The following is a 23,249-nucleotide window of genomic DNA, read 5'->3' as shown; positions in this document are numbered from 1 at the left end:
CTTCAAATGTTATACAAAAGGGATTTTTATCCAGTCTATGGCCAGGTGAATTATAGCACTAGATTTTTAAGCAGTGAAAGATGCAGTCACTGTATTGGTTTTCTGTCTTTAAGAGGAAAATCTGTAGGTGTTTAGACACCTGGAGGAGGGCACACATGTATACTAGGTGTTAGAGTCCAGAGTGGAGTCACAGAAAACATCCCCCATGTGGCCACCTGAAGATGGTGGAGAGTGTTTTCCTTATTGGTGTCTTCCCTCAGCCCTCAATGCCCATTTTTGGCACTGGAACATGCCTTCCCCACCTGTGGGTCTGCTTTGTGCACAGTTCTGTGTAGACCTGGCTTGCCATAGCTCTGCAGTCTGCTGAGCCTGATCCACTTGCCTCGCTCAGAGCACATGTTATAAACGAGTACTGGTGGTACTCCTTGTAACATCCTTATGTGCCTGTGGTTATTTTTAATGTTTGGGTTTTATTATTGTTCTTCTTTTTTTAACCACTGACTCCAGGGGAGGACAAAAGGGATGATGGAGTTGTCTTGGCAACGTTGAGTAAGAACTGTGTAAAGGACCAAATGATTAGAGGAGTCTAAAATACGGTTTTACCATCCCCATGTGCTGTTGGAGAAGCCTAGGTGCCTGACTGGGTTGCAGCTTTACACCGGTGTCTAAGAATGTGTAAGGGTGGGTGTAGAGAAACCAGAATTCCCTCTATCTGCAGTTGTTCCCAGCATAGTCACAGAGCAGAACTCCTAGCACAGACCTTGAATCTGGCTTGATTTAAGCCATTTCTGGCCTGTGTGCAGCAAGGATATGCTGATCATGAAGTTTCTTTGCTTCCAGAACTGTAGACAGAGAGTATACATATCCATGACAGTCAGGCTTGTGTTTGGCATGCTCAGTAGACATGACTGTGCTGAGTCATATTATACAGAAAAAGTAAGGAATCCCACAGTCTTCTCATAGATTCATCTTGAGGTATGCTTCATGCCTCTCTGACTTGATGAGTTCCCCAGGCATGTTAGATGTCTGTTCCAGTGCTTAATTATCAGGGAGAAACATGCTGTGAAATGTGAGAAATTTCTTTACCTGATGGTAAGGCATGTTGAAGTATGCTGATACAATTCTTAATGTGTCTGCATTGCAAACTGGATTTACTATTCCTTAAAAGTAGTGCTGGTTTATTTGCTGACTTGAATAAACTCCATTCACTGAGCACTTCTCACATGGCTGAATCAGTTCAGAAACAGGCTCTAGTATGGAAGCAAGAAGGTGCATGTTGTGATGGGTGAGTGACTAATAAGGCAGGGCCATGGTTACAAGACTAGTTGTGAATCTGTATCACTTGAGCAGATCTCTATAGACGTTTGAGTTTCTGTAGTTAGCTTCTATGTCTTCTGTTGTATGGTCATTCTTTTATTTCTGTGGTGTTTCTAGTACTTCTGAAGCTACATCAGGAATTTCTTAGGGCTGTTTTATAGTGTTGTCGAATATTTGAGAGGACATACATGGAAGATGCTTGGTGTCTGTAAGGAAACGTTGCATACTTAGTAACCTGGGTTGTTCTGTAGCAAACACTGCAAAGATGCTAACAAGTTTTCTTATAAACTGCCTCAGTGTATGTTTGGCATCTTCCATACAAAGTGGCACAGTCTAGGTGCTTGAGCTACTTCTACAAGTGCAATTAAGTGCAGTATTGAGGCAACTGCGTACAGAAGTCTTTAAGGTCAGAGTAGTGTTAGGCTTTTATGTGTCAGTTTTCTTCCGACATTGTGTGTTCAAGATCCCTATTAAATTTAGTTATGTAGGAGTGGAATCCTGAATTATGTGAAAGCATGAAAATTATGTGATTTATGGACAGTCCTCATAGGGTAATTATGATCTATGCATTGCTTTAAAGAAGTGATAAGCGTAAATAATAGAAATATTATGATTGACTCAATGAAACTGCAGTGAGCATTGGTTTATGAATTTTCCTTGTAACCAAGGATCTTTTGTTGTGAAGGGATGGGGAAGAGGGGTTGGTGATAGTGTATGAGTCAAAAGTCTTAATGTTTTTCTTGGTCTTGCACACATCCCAAAGAACAATTATAAATTGTACAGAGGTATAGGACACTGCTGGCAGTGATCTGGATATTTACACTTATTTATACCTTGTGTACTCAATTTCTATTATAATTTTACTAATATAAAACCTAAACTTTTTTATGTACTTGGGAACAAGTGATAACATAATTTGGATAGAAATTGTATTGCTTTACCTGATACTTTATGGTGAAACTGACAGGCTGTTTATTTTTGTAACCTTACAGGGACTTAAGTCACAACAAATTATCTTCAATCAAGACTGGTCTTTTGGATCACCTTCATAGTCTTCAGGAAGTGTAAGTTAATTTATCTTAATTAAAAAAAAGAAAATAAAAGAAAACAAAACAAAACAAACAAAAAAACCAAACCCAAAGCAAAAACACACCAAAAAACCCAACCCCCTAAAAACCCCCCAAAACCTGAACCAAAGAGAGCCAACCAGTGTTTGTGTATACTAATTGTATAACTATTTCTCTGAAGATAATTGAACAACAAAGGTGTTTGGTGTTCTAACATTTTACATTAAATAACCCAGGATTTTTTTTTTTTTTAATTTTAGGTTGACATTGTTCAGCAGTTTAGCAAGTCCAGTATGCATATTTCTGTATGTTCATACATCAAAACTGACTCTCCCTTTTCTAATGTTAATAGGAAGTTGAACAACAATGAACTGGAGATCATTCCGGATCTGGGACCTATCTCTGCAAATATAACTGTTCTGTCTTTGTAAGTATATTTTCCTCTTGTCCTTAGTGGAACTAACTCTACAGGGTTTGTGGAAACATATGCATTGCAGAGATTAAAGTGAAATAATTGGAAATACAGTAGCTTGTGGTTAAGAAGTTGATTATGTCATATTATTTAGCAGGTTGTTTAAAATGTTTATAATTGAGCTTAATCCTGGTAGTTTTTGTGCTTCCTTCAGATACAAAGACTGCATTAGAATTAATTTATGTTGTGGTAGTGCCCAGAAGCCTCAGCCCTGTCATGCTAGGCATTGCACAAACATTAGTAAACGTTATACAAACTTGTACAATGCAAACTTTAAAACAAGAGTTGCACTCTATCATTATGCATCTTGGCTGAAATCCCACTTGTGTTAAGTCATGGCAGAATTCCATTAATTTCACTGGGCAACGTGGGGAAATCCCCTTGAGACACAGCTTCAGGACAAGTAGCTAGGTTAGAAGATGTTTTGCCAGTATCTTTAAAACATCTGTCTGAGACAATTTTAATGTATGGCATAATGTTTTTATGGCTGCAGTTAATGCATGTGATTGTGACACACAATTATGTCTATGTTCATTGTTTTGTTTGCAAGAAACTTGTAGGTTACTTGAAGTGGCATCTGCAATACAGATATTAAGTTGTAAAAAGCATATAAAGCTCGTGACCAAAACAGTTGATTCTGAAGAAGACTTTATGCCTGAGGTTTTCACTTGGAATGAGTTTGATTTCACCCCACCCCCCAGTGATCTATTTCCTCTAAAATGTTGGAGAAGCTGTTAACAAAAATAATTACTATCATACTATTAGTTTGAAAAAAGAAAAGGCATGTTTTTCATGTGTGGGGTTTCTGTTTTATCAGTGGAAATCTAAAGTGTCTAAAGCTACTAATATGTAGCCCTCTGGCCAAATCCTGCCCTTGAATACAAATTGCAAGTTAACTTTCTTGAAGAAAACTGAAGGATTAAAACAATACAGTTAATTTCAGAAAGCTGTTCAGTTAATTAAATTGATCGCTATTCAATTGCTTACATCTGGTGATTTATAGGGGTTTGTTTTCGCTCTAGGCCCAGGTCAGCTAAGTCAGCTGGTGCAGCCGCTGTGTCTGGACTGCTCTGTTTGAATAAGAACTAAGTGACATTTGATACTGATGTGGTTTCTTACAGATCAGAATCAGAAAAGAGTGAAAGAAAAAGCAGATGGTGTCTGACAAATAACTGCTGAATTTCAGCATATCTTCTATTTTGCATTAGTGTTGATGTTAATTTTACACTGGCATAGCGTTCTGCAGTTTAAGCATCTAATTGATTTAAGGCCTTTTTATTTGTTTTGCTTTTACTACCTTGCTAAAGTTCTTTTTACCACAAAGTTGAAAATATTAACATAACCAAGTGGTTTATGTCTTCCAGCCTTCTGATGAATACAGAATTGAGTATTTGCGTTAGCATCTCCTCTAATACTTCTCATGGAAACTTAACTAGTTTAGATGAATATAAAATCTTCCCACTGCAGATGTGCAAAGATTTTTGTATTCCTTTGAGAGAATAAATGAAGATCTGTCACTGTTGGATTGGTTGTTCCATATTCTTAGATCACTAGCTTGACTCATCTACTTAGGCGATCAAACATGGGAAAACCTTGGTTAGATCTGTGTTTTGCACTCAAGGTACTGATGCTTGAAAGGAAAGATAAAAAAGGTATTTCTAAAAGCTGTTACCATGCTACCAATGAAGTGAAAGTCGGCCTGGTTGGGTGCTAGTTTGTTCTTGTTCTAATTTCCATTACTTCTGTGTGGTGTCAGGAGGTAGCTGAATATAAATGTGCTTCAGCTGAGATTTAATACATATTCTATGACCATAGCAGAAATTCCTTGAGATTAATACAGTAGAAAAATTTCTTTAAGGAATATGAAGGTTTTACCTTAACTTATGAATGTCAGTGTGTAGCAATTAAGACAATTTTTGTTCTGTGTAAAAACAGATGTACATAGAGCATAAAATTAGAGAGTAGTATCATATTGTTCAAAACCAAAGCATCTTGTTTCTTTCTCAAAGGTTTCTCTTTGAAACATGGACTAGAACCATAGAATCATTAGGATTGTGGAAAAGACCTGTAAGATCATAAGAGTCCAACCGTAAACCTAGCGTTGCCAAACCCACCACTAAACCACATCCCTAAGCACCACATACACACATCTTTGAAATCCCTCCGGGCATGGTGACTCAACCTCTTCCTTGGGCAGTCTGTTCCAATGCCTCACAACTCTTTCGGTAAAAGAAATTTTTCCTAATATCCAATCTGAACCTCCCCTGACACAAATTGAGACCATTTCCTCTTGTCCTTCTTGGGAGAAGAGACCGACCACCACCTTGCTACAACTTTCATTCAAGTAGCTGTAGAGAGCAGTGAGGTCTCCTCTCCTCAGCTTTGTTTTACTACAGATTGAAAGTTATTTATGTAATGATGTTCAATCTCATTCTACAGAAAAGTGTGTGTACATATATATATATATATATATATATTTAGAGGAACAAACATACAGCAGTTGTCTGGCATAAAAATATATGCAATGCAGTGGTGTAGATGGACAAATACTCTAGTGACATATTTTTTTGTAAGTGAAAAAATATGTTAACTTATTTTTACTGTGAATGTTACTTGGAGGTGTTGAATTAAACCCAGTTAATATATCTAAGTCATGTGAAGAGAACACATGTGGGACAGTTAGACTATAACTCTCAGAACCACTATTCAAATAATAATTACTTGAAATATCTGTTGAGTTTCTTCAGGATTTTAAACTTCTATAGAAAGGGAGCTTGTGGAACCTTTCAAAAACAAACCAGTGTTTCCTTGTTGAATTTCCTTGTTCTTAGTTTCAAGTACTATCAGAAAACAGGGTGCTAGTCTTCTGGAATTTGATTTGATTAAATTTCTTATGAGATACACATACAGTGCTTCATTACTGTTGGTTGAAAAGCCAGTTTCAAGGAATGCTGAGAAGGTAGTGCCCTCCTTTCTTGCCAAAAATATGCATTATTGAAGAAATTTCTTGAAAGATTTTCTTTTCCCCTTCTTAGTACTTGTACACTCAGCTGTGGAGCCTTAGAATTTTACCTGTTCTGCAAAACATTCCTTACTCTGCAAAGGAAATGACACGACTGGTGCATCTACAGTGAATAATAGTGCAAGTATTTCCATACAGCGCTGTATGTCTAAATTCTTTAAGCAGTATAAACAAGCATGAGTGGATTATCATGTTAGTGTAGTTTTGATTTCTCGAGCTATCTCATTTCTGGTTAATTGATATTTATCTAGATTAGATATTTACATACTGTTGAAATATGCAATGTAAACATACTCAGAGCAGTAGATGTTCCCAGTCTAATGTCATGGTCTCTCTGTAACATGAAAATGCAATCCTAACATTTTGGTTTTATGGATCCAGTTGAGATCTGAACACCATGGGAGAGAAAAGTGTCAGGCAGGCATATACCTCCCACCATTCTGGGAACGTCTGTGTGAGGGAGTATGCAAGTCCATGCAGCACACTTCCATTACATGGCTGTAGATGCATCTATGAATTTATTCATTGTAATGGTTTGAACCTTAGCTGGGAGTTGAAAAGCCCAGATAGGGGAAAGGTTGAGAATCTCTCCCCCACTTCCCCTCCTCTCCCCAAACAGAGGGGGAAAGAAAAAGGGTAAGGAGCGGATCCACAAAACAATAATCTGGAGTCGGCTTGGAAGTAGAGAGGTGAAGAATTTTCTTTAAACTGTATAACAATAACAGGAAAGGTTCACAAGGGACAAGGAACAAGGATGGATGGGAGGGGGACAAGAGAAAAAAAGAATACAAAACCAGTCTTTTCTCTGAGGAGGTGTGGAGGCAGCAAGGAGAAGGATCAGGTCCGGCCACGTGGCTGAGGAGCAGGAGGGCAAATGCAGCAGCTCTCATCCAGCAGAGGCAGGAGCCAAAAGGAAGGCCAACAGCTACGATGTCCTGCTTTTATACCCTAGCTGGGCAGGGAGGGGGGAGTGGAACAGACTCAACTTCCTAGGGGAAAACGCCCCGCAGGGGAGGGTAAAGTACAGCAAGCCCTCCACTCAGCTTTATTTTTTTTCAGAAAAGGGCGTTAACCCATCACAATCCACCCCCTCTGTTCCACTTCCTCTCTCCTGCCACAGCCCCTTCATGCAATCTTGACACGTGGTATTTGAATCCTTGGCCCAAGTCCCTTGTTATCCCGGCTTACTCTCTCCCAGGGCAGTCTCTCTCTCTCTCTCTGATGATGGTCAGTGTAGGTGTGCTTGAACTGGGCAGGCATGTGGAGAAGAATCAGGAATCAGTCTGCCTTTGAAAGGGAAATTAAAACATCAGGAACAGTCCGCTGCTGTAGGGACATCAGGAATAGTCCAATGCTGCAAGGATATCAGGAACAGGTGAGGTGAGATGATGCAGGAGCTCTCTGGGTTGGTGTGCAGTGTGTACGTCGAGTCCTGGATGCTAGGCCAGTATTAAGCTAGGAGGGGGAAACTTAGAACAAGTTATAATTATTTACACAATGACTATGACACATTGATGAGTATTGCCCCCTCTGAGTTCATCCCCTCTCAGCCAGAGTCATGTTCCGCTGTGGGATGCACTGAAAGTCCCCAGTTTCTAACATAACCCAGTAGGTGTGACCAGGACCCTCAGCTGAGACCACCCCTCGGGTTGGTTTGCCCCCACCAGCAGCAGGGAAAACCCACACTGACTTCCCCAGCAGGTTCTTCTCAGCAATCACAGGAACTCCATCTCCATCCACTGTTTGCAGCAGGTCAGACTGGGCTGGACCAGCTCGGTTCACAGATCCTCTGCTGTTCACTAACCAAGTGGCTTGAGCTAGGTGCTTTTCCCAGTTCCTAAAGGTTCCACCCCCCATGGCTTTTAGGGTGGTCTTTAGCAAGCCATTGTAGCGCTCGACCTTCCCTGCAGCTGGTGCATGGTATGGGATGTGGTAGATCCACTCAATCCCGTGTTCTTTTGCCCAGTCCCTTATGAGATGGTTCCTGAAGTGGGTTCCATTGTCCGATTCAATCCTGCCAGGGGTGCCGTGTCTCCACAGGACATGTCTCTCTAGGCCCAGGATGGTGTTGCGAGCGGTGGCATGAGGTACTGGGTAGGTTTCCAGCCACCCTGTGCTTGCCTCCACCATGGTCAGTACGTACTGCTTGCCGCTGTGAGACCGAGGCAGGGTAATGTAATCAATCTGCCAGGCCTCTCCGTACTTATATTTTGACCATCTCCCCCCATACCACAGAGGCTTCATACGCTTGGCCTGCTTGATGGCGGCACAGATGTCACACTCATGGATGACCTGTGAGATGGCCTCCATAGAGATGTCCACGGACCTGTCCCTAGCCCACCGGTATGTGGCATCTCTCCCTTGGTGGCCAGAAGTGTCATGGGCCCAGCGAGCTAAGAACAGCTCGCCCTTGTGTTCCCAGTCCAAGTCTATTTGGGAGATTTTAGCAGCCAGGTCTGCTTGGTGGTTGTGCTTGTGCTCCTCTGTGGCTCTGCTCTTGGGGATGTGTGCATCGATGTGCCGTACCTTGGTTGGCAGCCTGTCCAGGCGGGCAGCGATGTCTTGCCACAGGTCAGCGGCCCAAAGAGGCTTCCCTTTTCTCTGCCACCCGTTCCTCCTCCATTCCTTCAGCCACCCCCACAAGGCATTGGCTACCATCCAGGAGTCAGTGTAGAGGTACAGCACTGGCCAGTTCTCTCGTTCTGCTATATCCAGGGCCAGCTGGACAGCTTTTACCTCTGCGTACTGACTGGATTCACCTTCTCCATCCCTTGCTTCTGCCACTTGCCTTGTCGGGCTCCAGACAGCTGCCTTCCATCTCCGCTTGCTGCCCACAAGCCGGCAGGACCCATCTGTAAATAAAGCATAGCCCTTCTCATTATCAGGGAGATCATTGTATGGGGGAGCCTCCTCAGCACGAGTCACTGTCTGCTCTGGTGGCATTCCCAAGTCAGCACCCTCTGGCCAATTGGTGACCACTTCACTATGCCAGGGCGTTCAAAGCTCCCCATCCGAGCTCGCTGAGTTATCAGGGCCATCCACTTACTCCAGGTAGCATCTGTGGCATGGTGTGGGGTTGAGCCTCTTCCTTTGAACATCCAGGTCAGGACTGGAAGCCTTGGAGCTAGAAATAGAGGCGACTCAGTCCCAATTACCTCAGAGGCAGCCCGGACACCCTCATAGGCAGCCAGGATTTCCTTCTCTGTCGCGGTGTAGTTGGCCTCGGAGCCTTTGTATCCCTTACTCCAGAAACCTAGGGGCCTGCCCCTGGCTTCACCAGGGGCCTTCTGCCACAAGCTCCACGTAGGACCATTCTCACCGGCTGCAGTGTACAGCACATTCTTGATCTCTGGTCCAGTTCTAACAGGTCCCAGAGCCATAGCATGGACCACCTCTCGTTTGATCTGGTCGAATGCCACCTGCTGCTCAGGTCCCCACACAAAATCATTTCTCTTCCTTGTTACATGGAAGAGAGGCTTCACAATTTGGCTGTACCCAGGAATGTGCATTTTCCAGAAGCCCACAAGTCCCAAAAAGGACTGTGTCTCCCTTTTGTTCATGGGCTGCACCATAGTGGCTATTCTGTTCACCACCTCCTGAGGGATGTGGCGACGGCCATCCTGCCATTGAACACCCAGGAACTGGATCTCCCTTGCAGGCCCTTTTACCTTACTTCTCTTGATGGCAAAACCAGCCTCCAGCAGGATATTGATTATCCTTTTACCCTTCTGGTAGACTTCCTCTGCTGTCTCACCCCATACAATGATGTCATCGATGAACTGCAGGTGCTCAGGGGCTTCACCTTTCTCTAAGGCAGTCTGGATCACCTCATGGCAGATGGTTGAGCTATGGACCCAGCCCTGAGGCAACCGATTCCATTGATACTGTACGCCCCTCCAGGTGAAAGCAAACTGTGGCCTGCACTCTTCTGCAATGGGAATGGAGAAAAAGGCATTAGCAATGTCAATTGTGGCATACCACTTGGCCGCCTTCGATTCCAGCTCGTACTGCAGCTCCAGCATGTCCGGCACGGCAGCGCTGATCGGAGGAGTCACTTCATTCAGGCCACGGTAGTCCACGGTCAGTCTCCATTCCCCATTCGCCTTCCGCACTGGCCATATCGGGCTGTTGAAGGGGGAGTGAGCCTTGCTGATCACCTTCTGGCTCTCCAGTCGTCGAATCAGTTGGTGTATGGGGTGCAGAGAGTCTCTGTTGGTCCTGTATTGCCTGCGATGTACTATGCGAGAGGCAATAGGTAACTTCAAATCCTGTACCTTATGGCTGCCCACTACGGAGGGGTCATCCGACAGCTCGGGCATGGTGGACAGCTGTTCTTTGCCTGCAGTCTCCACAGCTGCCACCCCAAACGCCCACTTGTGCCCCCCAGGGTCCTTGAAGCATCCCTCCCGCAGAAAGTCAATGCCAAGAATGCAAGGTGCATCTGGACCAGTCACTATGTCGTGCTTTCCCCATTCATTCCCGGTCAGGCTTATCTCAGCTTGTAGTACAGTCAGGTCTTGTGAGCCCCCTGTAACTCCCTGAATGCTTATGGGCTCAGCCCCTTTGTACCTCGATGGTATCAGGGTGCATTGGGCCCCTGTGTCCACCAGAGCTCGGTACTTCAGGGCTTCTGAAGTGCCAGGCCATTTTACATACACATCCCAGTATACTCTGTTGTCCCTGGCCTCCACCTGGCTGGAGGTAGGGCACCTCTAATGCTGGCGGCGATGCCCACACTTGTCACAGGGTCCTGTGTTACTAGGGGAAGGGTCTCTTGAGCGAGAGGGACCACCCCTGGAAACTGGGGCAGCCCTTCTCCTGGATGAGTTATCCCTGTGATGCCCACCTTGCAGCTCCCGCACTCTGTTCCAGAGGGCAGAGGTGGGTTGGCCATGCCAGGTGTCCATGTCTTCTCCATGGTCACAGAGGAACCTCCACAGAGACACCCTTGACATCCCCCGATTGGCTTGGGGTGACCTCCTAGGGGAAGATGGCCTGTTCCTGATTGCCGAAACCTGGACCCATTCTGAGGGAGAAGGGGCAAAGGAGGCATCGCTCCCCTTTTTCAGTTCAGACATGGAGGTCTTGATCTCTTTGACAATGTCTTTAGCCATAGTTTCTATGGCTGAGATCAGGGGTTTCTGATTTACGCTGTCCTCATATTCCCTTAAATCATTGGCAAACTCACAGACAGTTTTAGGGCTCCCATCCTGTCCAGTCAGGAGTATCCCTCCTAATGTGTGAGCATATTTCTGAGGAGCACCCTGGGTGAGTTTCTTTACGAAGGGCCGTCTCATGGGCACCTCATCTGGGTCCGAGGGGAGCTGGCCATCCCCATAAATTATTTCCAGCACAGCCATCTGCCTCAGATACCGAATGCCCTGTTCCATAGTTGTCCATCTAACTGGGGCCCAGGGCAGGTCATCTCTTGAGCAGTACCGGCTCTTGATGGCATTAAGTATCCGGGCCCAGAGAGTGTGTATACCATCAAGTTTGGCTAACTCTTTGTCCAGACCAGCATCACGAGTCAGGGAGCCTAAAAGCTTCGCCTCCCTCTTATCCAGGTCCACTGTGTCCACCCCCTCGTCCCAGCATCTCAGGGCCCAGCTTAGTATTGGCTCACCCTCTCTCCTTGCGTAGTCCAGACGAGTTTGCCTTAGTTCCTTTCTGGGCAGCGATGTAACAGTTATTTCCTGGTCTGACTCATCTTCATCCACCGCTGGGTTCTGTGAGGTGCTGGGGCCTGCTGAGGTTCCTTCCTCACCATCTGTGCTAGGTGATGATTTTTGACTTCTTTTCCTGCGCGTGGTGACCGGTGCTAGAGAGACTGCATTGGCAGGAGCATCAGGGGTTAAGTGTGGAACTGCTGGTGGTGGGGCAAACCCTTGTTCTTGGGGCTCAGGCTGAGATCTGGCACACTCATTACAACCTGACCCCTCCCTCTTTGTGTTTACAGAGTGCTTACAATGCCCACAGCAGACACGCCCCCAGTCGTTAAAGAGTGCAATGGAGTGTGTTATCACCCTCCAAAGAGCTCTTAATGGGTTAGCTTGTCCCCCACCCAACACGGTCACAGCAAATGCCCCTATAAGGATTACATTTAAGCATATGGAGTATATTGCAATGTAAAGCAATTTTCCATCACAGGCACTTTTATCTACACCATTGGCTTCATAGCCTGCTTCAGGATGATTTCCTATGTTAGAAAAATTACCACTGACAGTGAAATTCAATGAATTCAAGAGGTACATGCCCAGCTTCATTGGTAAAGTTTTTATCCAGTTGAGCAGCATCTCTATCATTAACCACACCACATGGTAAGTTATTAATTTGTAGATGTGGGTCCAAAAGATCCAGCCAAACACCCATGCAAAGGCTTGGACTATAAGGTTCTTTAAAATTGCCATCTCTACTTCCAGTCCCTTTTTCAGACAAAGTATTGCTTTCCCAATGCAAGATTAATTTCCAAGCCCCACGTTGGGCGCCAAAAAATGTAATGGTTTGAACCTTAGCTGGGAGTTGAAAAGCCCAGATAGGGGAAAGGTTGAGAATCTCTCCCCCACTTCCCCTCCTCTCCCCAAACAGAGGGGGAAAGAAAAAGGGTAAGGAGCGGATCCACAAAACAATAATCTGGAGTCGGCTTGGAAGTAGAGAGGTGAAGAATTTTCTTTAAACTGTATAACAATAACAGGAAAGGTTCACAAGGGACAAGGAACAAGGATGGATGGGAGGGGGACAAGAGAAAAAAAGAATACAAAACCAGTCTTTTCTCTGAGGAGGTGTGGAGGCAGCAAGGAGAAGGATCAGGTCCGGCCACGTGGCTGAGGAGCAGGAGGGCAAATGCAGCAGCTCTCATCCAGCAGAGGCAGGAGCCAAAAGGAAGGCCAACAGCTACGATGTCCTGCTTTTATACCCTAGCTGGGCAGGGAGGGGGGAGTGGAACAGACTCAACTTCCTAGGGGAAAACGCCCCGCAGGGGAGGGTAAAGTACAGCAAGCCCTCCACTCAGCTTTATTTTTTTTTCAGAAAAGGGCGTTAACCCATCACATTCATGTGGTGAGAATGTATCTTGTCACGTGGCACAGGAGAGCTTCTGAGCTTTCTGGGAATCTGGAGACTGCTGTGGACTAAATGGGTGGTACTTTGGGCTACATCTGGTCAGGAAGCCTTAGGTTGTGAAGTTCTGATGGCTTACTTGACACTGACAGATATAATATTTACTGGACAAAGCAAAGAGTAGGATTCATCTTCCCTACCCAAAATTTTTCAAAGTTTGACATCATAAGTATAAGTTACAAAGTGTAAATCCTCTTCAGGATGAGTGGAGTAGAAAAGACTCCCTCTGAAGTGATTTGTTTTCCTTAAGATACTTCAATTGGGTTTCCTACCGAAATGCACCTAGATTATCTATTTTAAACTTCTAGATATCTAAAGTTAGGTTCTTTTTGAAACATCCAGCCTATGTAGTTGGGCTTGCTTGTCTTACAGTGATGTTACTTTCAAAGGTCTGATTGCATCTTTCAGCATATTTGTCAGTTTTAAGTCACTTTTTTGACATTGAAATTGCAGGATGTTCATTTTGTGTAGCTACCCAGTTTCTCTGTCTTCTGTTGGAGAAGGCAGGAAGAGAGCAGAGTGTCAAGGTGCAAAGGGAGAAGTTTGGCCTTACATCAGAGACTTCCAGGTCAACACAGTAGCTCTAGTCAGCAGGCCAAAATTCCTGAAGTTCTGGACAAGGTGAACTTTTGGGGAGAATAGTACATTTAACAACAGATTTCCGTAGATATAAAATGTTCAATATGTTTATTGATGATCTGGATGAGGGGATTGAGTCCATCATCAGCAAATTTGCAGATGACACCACGCTGGGGGCAGGAGTCGATCTGTTAGAGGATAGGAGAACTCTGCAGAGGGACCTTGCCAGGCTGGACAGATGGCAGAGTTCAAGGGCATGAGATTGAACAAGTCTGAGTGCCAGGTGCTACACATTGGCCACAACAACCCCATGCAGAGCTACAGGCTGGGGTCAAAGTGGCTGGAGAGCAGCCAGGCAGAAAGGGACCTGGGGGTACTGGTTGATAGTAGGCTGAACATGAGCCAGCAATGTGCCCAGAGAGCCAAGAAGGCCAGTATCATCCTGGCCTGTATCAGGAATAGTGTGGCCAGCAGGAGCAGGGAAGTCATTGTGCCCCTGTACTCAGCACTGGTTAGGCCGCACCTCGAGTACTGTGTCCAGTTCTGGGCCCTTCAGTTTAGGAAAGATGTTGACTTGCTGGAATGTGTCCAGAGAAGGGCAACAAAGCTGGGGAGGGGTTTGGAGCACAAGCCCTGTGAGGAGGGACTGAGGGAGCTGGGATTGCTTAGCTTGGAGAAGAGGAGGCTCAGAGGAGACCTTACTGCTGCCTACAACTACCTGAAGGGAGGTTGTAGTAAAACTCCCAAGCAACCAGCACCAGAACAAGATGACACAGTCTCAAGCTGCACCAGGGGAGGTTCAGGCTGGATATTAGGAAGAAGTTCTTCACAGAAAGAGTGATTTGCCATTGGAATGTGCTGCCCAGGGCGGTGGTGGAGTCACCATCCCTGGAGGCGTTTAATAACTTAGTGCCATGGTTTAGTTGATTAGCTGGTGTTGGATGATAGGTTGGACTTGGTGATCTCGAAGGTCTTTCCCAATCTGGTTTATTCTACTCTAATCTATTCAGATGTTGCTCACCATACTAATGGAGATAAATTTATCGATCTCTAGAAGTAAAAAAATTAGATGTTTCTTAATTTACATTCTTAAAATGCTTGTAAAAACAGTTAACACAGTTGCTTTAAATTGTTGTGGTAGATAATTCTTCAGTTGTGGGAGAATAAACAAGTGACTTGTCATTGCTTCTAGATAGATGGAGCACTTTTTCTGTTGAGCAGAGCAATGCACACTAATGCTGTGTTCCAGGAGAACAAAGGTTCTGAATTTGTCTCCTCTTCCAATGGCATTCCTTATCCAATTTGTACCAGTCTGTTCCTATTTGTCCTGAAAATGTGTTAGAATCTTGGATGTTGGTACATAAGGGAATAAAAATGTTACCTTTTAGGTCACTGCTGTAAAGATTAAAAAGTCCTACTTGAAGTCCTACTGCTGTACCTAGATTAAAAAGTCCTACTTGAAGCGCCACCAACTACTATTTACATAGGGGTTTTACTTAAAAACTCTGCAGAAAGTGTTAATTACTTCTAGTGTGATTAATGCTTTGTAAGGAAGAAATATACCAAATTGCAAATGCTGCAAAGTTTTTTAGGATTTTGTTGAAGGATATGCAATTTAAATAAGAGACCTATGCTACTTGACTTGCAGAAATTTAAGAAATGTTTAACTGTAGACTCATCAGCAGTGCACTGTATGCTTGAGTACTGTGAAAAAGGAAGGCAGAAGTGTCTTTAAAAAGACAGATCAGCTTTGAATATTAAAGTACCTTACCTCCCCAACTAAATTTTAACTGTTCTTTTAAGAATGTGTAGAACTAGAATGAGAATTAAAGGTTTCTTATAACCCACATGCAGGATATGTTCTATAGCAGTCATCTTGCTGTCTGTAGTGCCGAGAAAAAACTGTACATACCAAAGTCTGTAGTGCATATAGTGAAAATAGGATTAGGCTAGCTTTAAATGATGGAATGTTTTAAATAAACCTGTGATTCTACATTTTATAGGCTAGAAATTACTTTATTTAGAAGCACTGGTACATATGGTGCAGGCTATTTAGATGAAAATACCCTTGTACCTTATGTTGTATAGACTGATCATGTTAGTCTAGAATGCAAAAGAAAACCCTTGGTCTTACTAAAGCCAGAGTGGAAAATGTGAAATTCATGGTGTGGAAATGAAAAGAGCATGGATGATTCACAAGTCAATTATGTTTTTCAAGTTTTACATTAATATGGGGTTTGTATTAGGTTTTCACTTCACTTCTTTCAGAATATGAAATCTCTTCATAAGCGACATACAGAATATGGAATGTGCTGCAGGTTTTCCTCTGCTGTGCTGAGGGGACTCTCCAACCCCATCTTGTATAGGGAGCATTTAAGGCAGTTAAAACAAGGAATTCCATGCCCATTGCCACTATTGAAGAGGTTTCTTGAACTGTGCCTACTTGTTTGTTAGGTGCTGGACTGAATCCACAGGTCACTTTTCTGAAGGCTTTTTACAGCCTTTGGTTTGTAACATCTTCCTGTCAGTGTATGCTGAGTTAAAATGCTTTGCCTATGAAGACACATGTGTTGTTTGTGGATGTTTAAAAAAGGTAAATGAACAAACAGTATTATCAAAAAAGATTAATTAGGAAGTAGGACCAAAAGACTGTAAAGTACCCAGTCTTAGGTGACTGCGGGGGTTACAAGTTTTCATAGTAACCAAATAGTCTCAATGTTAAATATACATTTCTGATCAGCTACTACAGAATGACTATGATTGCTTGGTTACAATTACTTGATTATTAAATTCAGGCCTTTTGTGTTCAGTCAGGACTTCCGAAAAGCAAAACTAAAAGCTAGGAGTGAACTGTGGTACTGAAAAAGTACAAAATCATCCTCTTCAAAATAAAAAAAACAACATGAAGAGGGAGCAAAATCACCTAATCCATCAACAATGATTAAAAAAAAACAAAATTTGATCACTCAAACCAAACAAAAACACAGAGGATGTTTAAGAAGTTTTTTTGAGGTCCAGGTGATAGCTGTGCTCTGAATGGGAGGCTCTACATGTTGCTCATGTAATCTGTGCAGCTGCAGTGGGGAATTTGTTGGAGAAGAAGATCTGCAAGTTTTAGTGTATGCTAGGCTTCATAAATAAGCTCTGAAATGCTAAGTTATCAGAAGAGCCCAGATTTAGCTTTGTGTCTTCCTATACTAGTTCCTTCCCTCTGCCTTACTTTGTTGCTCATTAATCCTGATTTCAGTCATCAGTAAAATTTCTTCAGTGGACAGCATGCTTTGCTCCAGTCTGAATGAAATCCTGTTGATGAAAGGCTTGGTTTCAATGTGGTTTGTTTCTTGGAATGGATAAAGCATTGTGCTATCAGGCAATGAAGACAGAGCTAACTTCAGTCTAACACAAACCTTTAGAATGTGGAGTTTACTATACTGCAGTGTCCGTATCTTCACTGATAGGGCTTAAAGGAAATTGTTCATGCTACCTAATTTAAATATGTAATCTGAAAAAGGATTTTCTTTGTAGCTCTTAAAACTAAATAAATTAAATCTTAAGTTACAGTGGTTTATCCATAGATCATTGGTAAACAAGGTACAGAGCTTGTGAAAAAGATTTGTGAATTCGTCTGTATTTTAGGCAGCTTTATGTTTGTTCCCATTCTCCTTACCAGAAAGATGAAAATAGTGCTACCTTCTTCCTTTGCAGGGGAAGCAAAGAGCATATACTGGTCACTGATTCTTATGGTGGGTTAAAAAAAACCCCAACTGTGTTGCCAAAAAGATACCTTCTGAAGTTTGAGCGTACACTGTTGCATCCTAGCTTTGATTAACCAACACACAGCTTAAATGTCTTTCTAACTTTATGCACAGATGTAGTTACTAAACGAGAAGTGGTAGTTAAGCCCTAATACTATTTACAAGGGATTTTTATTTTAGTATTGTGTGACCACTTCTGTTTAGAATGTGGGAAAGATAAAAAATGTTTTGTGATAATTGCCATCCCAGTTCATGTTCCAGACATACATACTGTGAATGAAAATTCAACTAATTGAAGCAAATGTACAAAATAGATAATACATTTATCCCAGCAGGCATTGTGGAAATAGTGATAGTTTGCACTGTGTGGCAGTAACTTAATAAGGAAAGCTCCTGCAAAAGGCCTTCTGTAAAGATAGAAGTTTGTTTGTTTTTTTTTTCGTAATCCCTGTTTGCAAGGTTATTTGGAATAGGAATAGGTGTGAGAAATCTGCCTCTTTGTCATCACAGAGCAGGCTGGGAGTGGCAGCTGTGTGTAAAATCCAAAAGAACACTAAGTTTGCATTTAGAAATTTACAGTTGCAAGAAAGAAGTTTAGACACAACTCCTGAAAATGAAAGCTTACATTCAGTAGGAGCGGATGCCTTTCCCTTCTGCGCTTGCCAGAGAAAGTGGTATTGTGTGTTTATAAAGCTAGCATACTAAACTGAAGCCTGGCTCCCAATATTAAGAAATTGTTGGTCAAATATTTTACATCCTTGTCATCCCTTCAGCTACCACTTTATTATGGGAAGGATTAAGATTTGGATACTGCCTGGAAGAGTTTGTTTTGAAGAAGGATTGAAAGAAAGGGTCGAGGAATGTCAGGCTGGGCTTCAGGCTGCTTGGAAAAAGTTCTAAAAATGAGTGGTGGTAAGCCATGTGTGACTTGGGCTGAAGTTGTGAGCAAAAAGCTAGAGTGAAGAAACTCACTGGAATTAGTTCTTGCAGTCTTTGACATTTGGTGTGGAGACCAAGAGGAAGTAAATGGAAGAATTTGAAAAGTAACCTGTTTTAGTCAGACTTACAGACATGGAAACTAGGTTTTTATGGCAGCAATTTAGGCTGAATGATGGGAAAGGGAAGAGCCATGTAGAAACCAAAGTAGTGAGAGACTGGACGAATGCTTTTGCAATGAGAATGGGAAAGAATGCAAATTTTATGGGCTAATTTGCAGTGGGAAAAAAATGGCATGATTTTGTGATCAACAGTATTTAAGAAAAAGATGAATTAGAATAATAATGGCTAAGATAACAAACATTATTCCCTTGTGGCAAAATGGAAGAATGGTAGGAAATTTCACCAGGGAGGAGGTGTGAAGTGGTAGAGCATACAGTACAAAGAATTAGGGAAGTAGCAATGAAGTTAAGAGGTCAGTATTGGGATTGTATTTTAGGGAAGCGGTAGGTGGTTAATGTGATGGAGCAGTGAAGTTTAATGACTCAGTATCCTGAGTGTAGTAAAAGTGTAACAGGAGAACACTCCTCAACTTGTTCTACAGTTGACATGAGGAGTGGATCTACATGTGCAATTCGAAGTGCCTAGGTCTCTTCCTTCCAGATGGGAGAGTTTGCTCTATAGCAATGAAGGATAGATCTTTTTACTTCATGAATCCATACAGCAGATTAGGAAGATAATTTTTAACACTGAAGAGCACCGTGCTGGGTTTAATCCAAGTCATACCTATCGCTCAAGATTTTAGCATTAACTGACAGTCACACGGTGCACCAAGTCTGCAGTAGGTTATTCTTGTTGTCAGGACATGCTGAAATAGCTATGCCTGCATGGCTTTAGTTTTATTGTTGTTCAAATACAGTGATGAACTTACACATTCACTTGGCTGTCACATGCTATGTAACTTGTGATTATTTTGGAAATGCCAGAAAGTGGAATGGGAAGGCTGTCAAGAAGAGAGTTTGGAAGGAAAGTTTAATTAATTGCATTTTAATTAAATGTTGCATACAGGAAAGAATTGCTATGGAAGTATGTGTTTGAAAGTTTGGGTTCACCTGTCTTCTTATTGATGAAAACAATTCTCATCCCAGATTTGTTCCATTTTGCATCTTTCTTTTTTTCTTTTGCCAGTTGGTGTTTGGTTTGGGACCATTTGTTCTTAAGTTTTGGGCAGCATATCAGTAGCTTACAGAGTTCTGAGTTTTCGTTTTCTACTTCATGCCTGTATACTACAGAAAGCACAAAAAATAAGAGCAGAAACTTGCTGACATCTGGCTTGCAAGAGCAGTGACAGGCATGGATTATAGAACGAAGGAGATCTTCAAAAGACATGGAACTTCTTGCCACAAAGAACATGAGATGCCTATGTGTGAAGGAAGCATCAGACTTGTAGATCTACTAGTAGGAAGTGAGGCTGAATCCTGTCTCTCTGATATCTTGGAGAAAAACAGTTTAATTTGCAATGTTTCTGTAGCTCATGGTTGCAAAGATTAAAAAACTCTGAATGTTCTTAATTAAATACGATTGGATGTCTAATAGTCAGAAGATCACATAGTCCCATTCATATGAGGAGATTTTTATTGTAAGAGTAGTGTTCAGCTTGAAACCATAATTACAGTATTTTAAATGATGTAATTCTTCATTACAATATGGGTAATTTTAGTAGTCAAATGAATAGAAAATGGGGAAAAAAATGAAGTGTTTTTTTTCTCTCCTTGTGGGAGTTACTGAGACTTCTGATAAGTGGCTCTTAAAGTTGTCCAGCCTTATCCTAAAAGCCACAAAATGTGTCTCTTCCAGCACTTTCTAAGGAAGTTTATTACAGTCTTGATCTTTCAGCTTTACTGTCAGGTTTGTTTGTTTGTTTTGGTTTTGGTTTGGGTTTTTTTTGCTTAAATTTTCTTCCACTCACTGCCTTGATGTCATTGTTTCTTAAAAGTCCGAAGGAGTTTGTGAGGGCAGGACTGAGGGAGTGTATTCCAGGAGTCATATGATGTCAGTGGGTGAATGGAGGGAGGAACAGGTGAAGCAACCACAAAAATTAGAGGAAATGTGAAAAAGGAGGCTGGGAGATACAGTTGCACGTAATGGAGACCACCTGATACGTGCTTGGATGTGGGCAGTCACATCTGCTTTTTACGGTGCTCCGATATGGCTGCCTTCAAGGCAGCTCAAATTTGGAAGCTGGGTAAACAAACCCAAGATGATCAAACAAAACATGTATGAACACCAGCATCTTGGCTTCAGAGCTGCTCAGAAAGATATATCAAGCCCCAGCTAGCAGAGTGTGCTTTATTCCTCTTTACATCTCTTCTTAGTCTCCAGTAAGACACTCCACAATTTTATTTGCCTTTTTATACTTCTTGGGGCTTAGTTGAGGGATGAGAGGTAACATAGTAGTCTAGAATCACACAGATGTTAAAATGTTTTGCATCTAACAGAGACACAGTTCTCCAAAACTGTCTTTCTAGACAACTTGGTTTTTACCAGGTAGCTCCACCTCCAGGCTCCTACACCTGTTCCTTGTTAGGATCATGGTGTAAGATAAGACCAAGAGTTTTTTAAAATACAGTAAAGCAAGATCTACCTGGAAGAAGCAATTATGTTGGAGAAGAAAGTGCAGCAGTAAATCAAAAGATTGGACTTTAGGTCTTAGTGTATTTGAGCTGGGGCTTCCATGTTATAGGATCAGAGAATAAAGCTTGCATAAATTTTTCTTTCAGTTAGAAAACATTTTAATTGACAATTTTTAAGAGATACTTATGCTATCTCAGATATTTAAAATCTGGGGTTTTCTTCAGCATATAAGAACTAGATCCCTAACAAAGTGCATACAGAAGTTGCTGTCCTGCTTTATATCTCCCCAGGGGCAAGGAAAGTACAAGTCAGTATGTGAGATATGTTATAGTTGTTGTTTATAGAGTGAATCTTGAGGTTATGATTGATAGGACTGTTAGAGATGTTTTGGCCTAGTGGTGTGGTTAGTCATGAAGGCTGAGAAGGATGGCGAAGGTTTCTCATACCCATAACAAAAAGCTGATACTCTGCCTTAAGCTGGTATTTACAGAGGTTATGTAAAAGAACTTAAATCAGTCTGTTGGCACTCTTGGGTTGTTTGGTTTCTCTTCTGCTGCAAGTCAGACTGTAGGCACTCAACCTGCAAAAGGCATATTCAGATTCATGCAGGTATTTTTGGTGGTTTGATCTGTGTTCCTCAGTACTCCTGCTGCTTTAGTTGTAACAGAAGTTTAAGGAGTCTACAGTGTGTTGCTGTTCCTTGCACTTGAAGAAATCGTGATCAGATTGCTGCAGGTCCACTTCTGTGAGAACTTGATGCACTGGTTCTCTTGTTGCACAGGATCTCTGTTGCGCTCATCTCCCCTTGAGGGTCTGTGAAATGAAAACAATATGGTGTGTGCAGCTCCTTTTGTCTGAGCACAGTTAATAACAGCATTTTGCTAGAAAGTTGGAGGCTTTGTTTTGTTTAGTTTCAGTTTTTTTTGTTGTTGTTTTTCACAGTGAACAAATTTATATGACATTGTGCTGACACAGCTTGCTGTTTGGTTCTGCCTTGACAATTGGATAGGCTCACATTTTCAAACACATCCTTCTTGACTAATTTTGATGGTCACTTGGCAGTTATGAGGAAGCTGATACATTGTTTTTATGTGATTTGCTTAAGTGATGATTGGGAAGGAAAATAAAAGTTAGAATTAAAGTTTCTCATTTTAACTAAAAGTGGGGCTTAAAGTAGAACTATTTGCATATGTTCGCATAGCTATGGATAATCTCCTTCCAGATGTGAATTGTGGTACCTGGATTTTTTAAGAGAAAACTGCATGAGAAGGTTGGAGCAATAAGGAGTGAACCATTCAGGTATTTTTCATTTGAGTAGCAACTACAAATATGAGTGAATGGGAAGGTGCAGTGAGGGCTGGTTTGATTTTCATGGTGAGATAGACTAGGACTTTGATATATAGCTCTCTTTCAGTGAACAAAAGAAGTTGCTTTCTCCCCACAATATGACCATACCATCTCCAAACAAGGAAGTATGTTCCCTGCAGCAAAAAAGCTGTGTTTTTTCGTTTGTTTGTTTTTGTTGTAACCTGCTCTGTGTCAGGTAATTTGCCAGATAGTTTAAGTGCTAATCTGAAGGCTGTTTAAGAGTTCTATTCTGTTCCATTAAGTCCAACTAAACTTTGTAATACAGAGGCTATTATCCTGCCAGTTCTGAAGAATTTCTGTTTTATGGAGCAGTGCTGACACAAAGACAGCACTGTGCAAGCTGTCTCATAACTGAGCACTTTCACACTGCAATTTAGGAGGCGTGCAGTTCAGGAAATTGCTGGCTTCGGCTGGAGCACACTTTTACTGCAAGGAAAATTTTATTCGTCGCTCAAGTAATTGGCAGTTTTAATACCTTGTTAGTAATTACCTTATAAACAAACTAATGCATAAAGGCAGGGCTCTGTGACCTGTTATCTAACTCACAGTCCTATTTGGCCAGTGGAACTGACACATGGTGCTGATGTTTGTTGTTTTTTATTAAAGTAATTTGTTTCCATTTATTATAAATACTTTCAGGTAAGAGTTAAAAAAATGGAGTGTACCTCTACCAGGCAGCCTGAGGAATGAAACATGATACAAGTGCAGCGTTGAAAGGGCTGCAAGATCACTTACCCATTCCTGCATGTGGTCAGAAGGACCATTAATCTAACTTCTGGTTTAGTTTTTGAGTAGGCATATTTTTTGTCTTGAGCAGTAATCTCTCTGCGCCACTTGAGCATGTGAAAGGTTGTCCATCGTATCCTAAATGTGTGGCTTACTATTTGATAGTAAGAGCAAGTATTTCCCATAAGGGCCTTCCAGAATCAACATTTTTGTTGTTAGTTCTAGTGGAATTGCCTTTTCATGCAATCTCTAGGAAC

General features: G+C 42.2%; 1 protein-coding gene across 1 annotated transcript in view; it reads left to right on the top strand.

The window, feature by feature from the left end:
• The window catches only part of LRIG3 (leucine rich repeats and immunoglobulin like domains 3), a 54,895-nt gene that overhangs the window by 4,999 nt on the left and 26,647 nt on the right, over nt 1-23,249 (top strand). Inside the window, exons 2-3 of the mRNA XM_054178453.1 lie at nt 2,310-2,381; nt 2,737-2,811. Coding sequence (XP_054034428.1) covers nt 2,310-2,381; nt 2,737-2,811 — 147 coding nt within the window. The remainder of the gene's footprint in view (nt 1-2,309; nt 2,382-2,736; nt 2,812-23,249) is intronic.

This window comes from Dryobates pubescens, chromosome Z, assembly GCF_014839835.1.
Source record: "Dryobates pubescens isolate bDryPub1 chromosome Z, bDryPub1.pri, whole genome shotgun sequence".
Classification (NCBI taxonomy): Eukaryota; Metazoa; Chordata; class Aves; order Piciformes; family Picidae; genus Dryobates; species Dryobates pubescens.
The sequence above is the reverse complement of the archived record's forward strand: the minus strand, read 5'-3'. Positions and strand labels throughout refer to the sequence as shown.